At 41.6% G+C, this 7,898-nt stretch overlaps 1 protein-coding gene across 1 annotated transcript; it reads right to left on the bottom strand.

Moving 5' to 3' along the window:
* Positions 1-689: 689 nt before the first annotated feature.
* Positions 690-2,564, bottom strand: CALHM4 (calcium homeostasis modulator family member 4). Its single transcript, XM_075089853.1, has 2 exons — positions 1,879-2,564; positions 690-1,094 (listed from the first exon to the last, which is right to left on the bottom strand). The coding sequence occupies exons 1-2, from the start codon at positions 2,434-2,436 to the stop codon at positions 690-692; spliced, it is 963 nt and encodes a 320-aa protein (XP_074945954.1). The 5' UTR covers positions 2,437-2,564.
* Positions 2,565-7,898: the final 5,334 nt, after the last annotated feature.

Here is a 7,898-nt window from a genome sequence, read left to right as displayed (position 1 = left end):
GAACTAAGTTTTTAGCATGTAAAGTGTTTTTTTTCCATACAGCTGCTATATGTTGCAGCCCTCCATCCTGTGCCTCTCAGTGGGCGTTTTATCTCCTTAGCAGAATTTAAAGTTCTGTCATCACTGTATCTAGACCCACCCTTTGTTGCTAAAGTTTCCTCATGTGTTTCTTAGCCACAGATTTAGCCTGTAGTTAGCTCAGTATATTTTATTCACATAATACAAGACATGGAGGAGGAGAAAGAAGGCATTTCTGCTAGGGGGAACTAGGACAAAGCTGGATATCTGCTTTTGCTCTGTACAGAATGGACTGACTCATAGGATCTAATCAAAGTCTAGCTATTAATTTTTAAAAATTTTTAATGGGAGGAAAGAAAAAGCATTGGGGAATATCTTTCTCTCCCAGTACATACTCATCCTTTTAGCACAAGTGTTAGAAAGCAGAGCTGCATCTTGAAACAGCTCATCCTAATCTAGACGCAGACCATCACATCCCACAGGAGTCAGACGCCATCAGGAAAGGCATCTGTAAGCATGTGCTAAAGGACTACATTAACAATATGTACTTGCTCACATACTTTGATATATCAAAGTAATAAGGCATCAAAAAGTTCCAGAACAGCTCAGGTCTGATGGGGAGCTGAACACATTCCTGCTTTTCTGCAAGGTGTTGGAGGGGGCTTGGACCCTCAGAGCTGTGGTCTGATCACAGGGTCTTCATCAGTCTTCAGGTATTTTCCATTTACAGACTTCCTGAGTGCCCAGTCATGGAGGAGGCTGTAGTCATAGTGCTCCTCATCCACTCGTTTCAGAAAGGCCAGTCCAGAAATGGCTTGCCACTCTCTGAGAGACGGGATACGGATTTCCTTTACATTTTCACTCCCTGGGACAAAGCCAAAGAACTTCCTTACATGCTGCATGGCATAGAGCCTGGAGTGCTGGTCTGTCGCTTCGTCAAAGAGCTCCTGCTCATTGTGGACATAGTTGCTCCAGTATCTGAAGTGTAGAAAGCTGAGTGGGGAGAAACAGCTTGCCAGGCAGTAAGACAGGAAGACAGTGATGACTACCATAGCAATCAGAAGCCAGCCAGCCACCTTGAGAAGAAAAAAACATTACAGCTAAAAATAATCACAGCGGTGACTTCTGAGCATCAGAAAGATCTGCAAGATGCTCTTTACTTGCTTTTCCTAAATAATAAGGTTAACAAGGTATAAATAAGCCTGATAAGGGTCTGTTGCCATCAAACCCAGTCTGGGTATACGGGACATAGCCATGTAGTAAAGTCACTTCTTTCTGTCAAGTTTAAGGAAATTCTGTTGTATTATTTGTTAAGGCTTTTGCCTCCACAGCTATTATTGTGAGAAGCAAAGCCGTCTAATTCCTAGCCTATTACAGCTTACAGCCTGTGCAAAACCAATTTCCTCTGGAGCGACAACTTAATATTCCCCCTATTATTTACCTAGTATGTAAGTTTTTAGAATTGAGTCTGATCTAAAAACCAAGATTTTAGTTCAGTTCACATAGAGCTCTCGCAGCCTGGGCCTCCTAGTCACATGTTTCTTATGCTTGAATAAAGAAACTTCATACCCTCCCTGGATCTTGAACTTCCCTTTGTCTTACTTGACAGTACTTTTCAAGATACTATGCAAGGAAGACTATATCCTCCAGTAGCAGGTAACAAACAGGACAACTAGGTATAGTAATTTATATACCTAAATTTCAGTTCCACTTATAGGAACAAAGCAGGATTCAAAACACACAGATTTAGCACTCAAGGCAGAATATACTGATCCTGTTTTATCCTAACACTTTCCATGCTGAAATAACTCTTTCTCATCATTAGATCTGCAAGCAACAGAAGCAACATGTGTTACTCACCTGTGACTGGTAGCGGAGTAGGAGAATCACTTCATCTCTTGCCCGGGTCAGCTCTGGAGGAACTAACTGACTGCATGGAAATGCAGCCAATGTCCTTCTGTATTCGCTAGCAGTTACATTAAGATTAACTCCATAATAATGCACAGAGACATACTCGCTCATGGCACAGACGTAATATGAGCCGTTTATCAGGGTGACTGCTAGCCATGTTATTGGAGCAACCAGTGCTCTCCCAGTGATGCTGCACAGGACAAAACAGATGAGTTTGCATTGCAGTAACCGGTTTGACCTGGCCTCTTCCTCTAGAGGAGACTTTTGGCCTGTAACCAGCCTCCAAGTCTGGTTGTTCAGGGCATAGCCAACAACCAGAAGGATCAGTGCAGGAACTCCTAGGAAAGCCAGCCCATAGATAAGGTTCTGCCCAACATTACAGGGACAGCTGAATGTAAAAAAAGAGAAAAGTTGCTGCCCACCAATTGTCAATATTGCAATTATAGCATTAGCAATAACAACCTCTTTGCCTTTTAAAAAAGTTAACCACTGTGGAAGGAAAGTCATTTTAGATATTACTCTTTATCAGATGATTTTGCTTTAAGTCGATACTAGTTAATAGTCTAGAACAGAACAAACTCCAAGAGCTTAAAAAAACAAACCCCTACTAGTCTTTCTCCTCCCACTAATTTTGATTCTACTCCATGACAGCTAGAAACTTGTTTGCTAGCCTTAAGTATACTTACAGACATCCAATCATGCGTTTTAATTGATTCAATAATTTATCTCAGCTGTTCTGGATCATTTAGCTTTTAGGCAATTGCGAGCTCTGCCAGCCCCTTGCTAATTATCTGAAACTAACAGTAAATTCTCCCTACATTTTCGATGACATGTAATGCTATCAAACCCATGACTACCATGTCGGGGTTAATTGGCAAGTTGTTTGCTAATCAATGGCAATTAGCAGAAGCATGGCATGGGACCAGGAAGAAAAAAAGAGAGAAAAGGAGATCTTTCAGCTATTCTTCATAAAAAATAACCAAAGAAAGCCTTGTCAAGTGGACTGATTATAAAAAACCAAAGCATTTAAAATATGAAAAGTTTTAACTTTAAAATGAACCCAGAAAAGGTTCCATAAGTAGCACAAAGTTGGTGAATCCCAATGCTGTTTGTATTTAATGTCAGTTCTGGTTCTGAGGCAATTTGCTCCCCAAACACTGGAGATGTAGTTAGCTGCTGGACCATGAGGATTTTAGTATTTCACCTGTAGGCGGCAAGAAGCTAGCATGTCTCTTTTCCTGGCAGTGTTGAATGTTTCCTTCAGGAATTGGGTTTTTTTGGTAATGTGTAATCTGCTATTCACTTCACACAGGGTCAAGCCAGCTTCAGACATGCTCATGATAATGGCTGGCATTTATATAGCATGCTTGTGATTACAAGTTTTAAGATTTTCTGTAAGTGTTGTCAGTCCTGTTCTGTGGAAAGAGGTAGATAGAAAATTTTCAGTTAAACGTTTCCGGAGCTGATTTCTGAATATTTGGATGTATGACCTGGGCTCTCAGCATCTCTCACAATTCAAGCTTAAACAGAGGTTAATTTAAAACGTTTCTCTCATGATGATTTTCTCTGGGTTACACTTTGTCTATGGTCATGCTGTCCAGTAGTTCTGTACACCTTTGATACTCTGCATACCTTAGGCTGATCTGACGATACAAATACTTGTGTTTAAGTTTGGAGAAGTGTAACTGCCTATAAGATAAACTTTTTTACCAGGAACAGAAAAAAAATTTGCCAGAAAGTCTATGAGGAAAATTGTCTTCCCATTACAGATGGCTGTCTCCAGCATCTGTGGACTTGGTGGCGTGATATAATGGTGTCCGACTGCACAGCCTCTTCTCTCCCCTTACGGAGAGGGTTGCTAATAATAACTTTCAGCTCAAAAAGTAGTTTTAGTGCCCATCGTATGTGCTTGGATGGCAGAGACACTCTCACATCTGTTATACACATGGATGGCAGGTTATATACGTCTTGCCTGTTTACTAGGCAAGACCTTGTTCCTCCAGTGCGCTGTTAGAGTGGACGCCTGCTTCTCATCCCCGGTCACAATCTGCGAACAAGGTCCTTGCTGGTAATTGGCTGTCAAAACTATGTGACACTATTACACAAAAGTAAAAGCGATAGAGAAACATGCTGAAACATCCAGCAGCACTTTGCCACAGCTTTTGTGTAACCTGTTGTTAAGTTCTTGGTTGTTTGGGCACCGTAGTATCACAACAAAATCCCAGTGCTGTCGAACACTGACATTTTGAAGTTTCATTTTCTTTCAGTATCACAGGATTTTAAGTAACTTTTTTTTTTGTATTAGTGGTATTATATTTTGAAAAAAACTTACCTCCTTTTAATTCAGTAGAATAAACCCATCAGGCTGTCACAGCGTTGTTTTGAAGATGTGTTTTAAAAGATCCTCAGTTAATTTTAAAATCTCCAGTTGCCGAGCTTTCTTTGGGAACCAATGTCTTATATTGTATAAAGGGAGGAAGGTTTTCCCAAGCATCACTTGTTTACTCAAGAAACACATTAGATGTGAAACTGAAGAGAGGCATAACACTAAAATATTCATAGTCAGCCTAAGGCTGTTGAATAAGGCAATTTATACAATCAATACAACAACTTTGTGCTGCTTCATTGTCACTTCTTTGGCATTTGCTTTCATGCTGTGCTGTAAATAATCCTGCTGGGTCATCCTATTATGGAACAAATCACAGGGTTAGATCCAATTAAGAACTTGGGCAGCACATCAAACCTTTAAGTACTCGCCTTTGCAGAGGAACCCGAAGTTCTGAGGTAGACATTTAGGCTCTTTATCTGATGCCCAAGAAGAGTTAGAACTAAATGCAGTCCAAAATACCACTATCTGAGGTGGCAGCCAGCTTGCCTCTAAGGCAAAGGGTTGATTATAGCTGTCATCTGAGGCAAATAGGATATGTGAGCAAACCTTAGCCATGGTTTTGCTTGTCATTTTGCAGGGCTCTGTCAGCTTGAATTCACTGCCAGGAGCCTCACATATGAGAAATAAGTGATTTTTTTAAAGAACTGAGAATGGTTTGTCACTTTCTTTTATAATATGGTTACTGGAAGACATTTTACACCTTTCTATCCTCCCAAGCAAACAGTTTTTATTCTTGTTTGCTTTTTATTGAAATGGCAGCCAAGAGGGCTAACGATGTCCTGGGGTGCATCAAGCCCTGCATTGCAGCTGGTTGAAGGGGGTGACTGTCCCACTCTACTCTGCGCTGGTGCGGCCCCACCTCGAGTACTGTGTGCAGTTTTGGGCGCCACAGTACATTAAGGATATAAAGCTACTAGAGAGTGTCCAGAGAAGGGCCATGAAGTTTGTGAAGGGTTTAGAGAAGAAAACTGTATGAGGAGTGGCTAAAGTCACTTGGTTTGTTCAGCCTGGAGAAGAGGAGACTGAGGGCAGACCTCATCGCAGTCTGCAGCTTCCTCACAAGGGGAGGAGGAGGGGCAGGCGCTGATCTCGTCTCTCTAGTCACTAATGACAGGACCCGAGGGAATGGCAGGAGGATGTGCCGGGAGAGGTTTAGGTTGGGTATTAGGAAAAGATTCTTCCCGCAGAGGGTGGTGGAGCACTGGAACAGGCTCCCCAGGGAGGCAGTCACAGCACCGAGCCTGACAATATTCAGGAAGCACTTGGACAACCCCTCAGAGACATGGTGTGAATTTGGGCTTGTCTTGTGGATTTGGACAGGATTTGGACTTGATGATCCTTGTGGGTCCCTTCCAACTCAGGACATTCTGTGATTCTATAAAGCAGCCGTGGCAGAAGTGAGAGATTGGTTTCAGTTCCATTCTCCACCTGATCTAGCCAAAACTCACTCACTCACCTCTTTCTTCCAAGAGCTCAGTTATTAGTGATGTGGTGTGACTGTGGTGGGAAGAAGCTGTATTCTCCAGCTTTCCTGCCATAGTTCTACCAGTTGCTCTTAGTTCCCCCACAGAGAGGATTTTGATATTTATTGGATCAGAAAAAGATTAGGATTTTGTTGTCTAATGGCCAGGGAAAGGTAGAGTGAAAGAGGGTGGGGTTCTTCTATTTTCCACCTGAATATTGCTTCCTGTAAAGTTTGGAGGAGGAGACTGAACCCTGGTCTCTCCAGTCCTGTACAAGTGTTTTCATCTCTGAGTTAGCAGTCAAAAAGCTGATGTTCTGTGCCTCCTCTAGCTGCATTTTGAGTTATATTTTGCATGGATGTCAAACCTCCCCATGCATGTTAGAAAGCATGCTATGAAAGTACCTGCATGACAGATTTCCTGTGGGAGCATAGGGGAGCACTGCCCATGTCCTCTGTCTGCCTGGTCGCAGGTTGGCTTCAGGATGCCAAGTCATTTTCATGGTCTCTTTGGCCTGGTTATGGGAGAAGTTCCTCTCCCCTTAGCTAGGGCAAGCACTGATGAGAAAATCATCAATAAGCTTTATGTTAAGGGAAAAACAGAAACCTGTTAATGATTTTTTAAACTTCAGAATTCAGCTGTGCTTTATAGACAAATATATATAAGATTTTAGGTGTCTGTAGTGAGTTTCAGCAGAAAGTAGATAACTGAGTCCAAACACACCCACTTGAAAACAGTTCCTGAGATGCCTAACCTAACCAAGGAAGATTCAGCAGGTCATGCTGAAAACACTTCCCAGGCAGGGCACTACGGGCAAGGTGGCAGCAATGGCACTGCTTTATTCTGAAACACGGCCAATGCAGCAGCAACCCTGGGCTTTGAGTAAAAGCACTCACCTGTGATGTGGGAAGCCTGTGTTTAAGCACTTTTTTTTTCATGCAGCTTAAACCCCCATCACTTACCTTCTTGTGATTTGAAAGAATTCAATTTTCTGTGAGGGAAATATTTAATACAAGACGTACTGAGCTGGAGATGGAGAGCAAACTAAAGCCTCATCGTGTATTGTACTAACTTGGACACCCATGCTTTATGGCAAGTGTATTCATGTTTTGCCTCAAAGAACGTTTTTAGGTATTTTTTTCAGGCGATTGACACCTAATTTATCATTGACCTTTCTATTGCACTCTGCTCTGGGATATTCACGTTTGGGACAATCCTTAGTTACTGGACTACTAAAGAGATCATGTGCTTAGCTCTACAGGTTTCAGCTTTCCCGTAATAGCCAGTCCACTATAAGAGACAAGGTGCTGGTGCACAATTTTATGCATGCTTTTGAACTCCAGGAAATATTTGTCTATTTTTTTTTTTCAGTTTAATGGGAATGAAGGGAACTGGTGTAGTCTAATGCTCAAGCAGTGTGCCAGACTGACCTTCTTGGGGCTGAAAGCTAAAATCCTCTCCTGACAAACATGAGAAAAAGGCAGGTGGAGGGTGATGCTAACTTCCTTGCTATTCAAATTGCCTTGGATTCTCCTGAGAAGTCTATGTTAAGGTTCAAAATAGGTGCCAGATATGTGCTAATCTCTACTCTTTTCACAGGGCTGCAAGTCTGACAATGGTTAAAATTAAGAAGGTGGTTTTGCTCTGTTCCTGAAGATGTGGATGGAGTCCACCATTGACTTGTTTCCCTCATTGGGGCCATTGAATCCCCAGTTTATTTGAACACACCATTTCAGCTTCATTTTCTCAATCATGTGCAAACCTTTCAAAATATAGTACGCTCTACCTAATACATCATGTTATATGTGTGAATTTACATGTATATGCATGTGCACATATATATTTTCCAAACAATGCTGATGTGTTCTTACTATATATTGCACTGTCTGGTCCACAGTGTTCTTTCATGGTTGTAATATTAATAATGCAGGCTGAAGCAATTCTTCCTTGTGTACAGAACTGGATAAATAAAATCGTGCTCATTTATGGGTAGTCTTTTTGATGGTTTTACTGCAGTTAAATTATGCTAATTATAATCTTTTAGATCATTTTTAGTACACTTTCTTATGGAATATGGGATGTCTCTTGCAATGAGAGGTGTATTTGGTGCTTGTCAC

Source organism: Phalacrocorax aristotelis, chromosome 3 (genome assembly GCF_949628215.1).
Source record: "Phalacrocorax aristotelis chromosome 3, bGulAri2.1, whole genome shotgun sequence".
Classification (NCBI taxonomy): Eukaryota; Metazoa; Chordata; class Aves; order Suliformes; family Phalacrocoracidae; genus Phalacrocorax; species Phalacrocorax aristotelis.
This window is presented reverse-complemented; position numbering and strand designations above follow the sequence as displayed.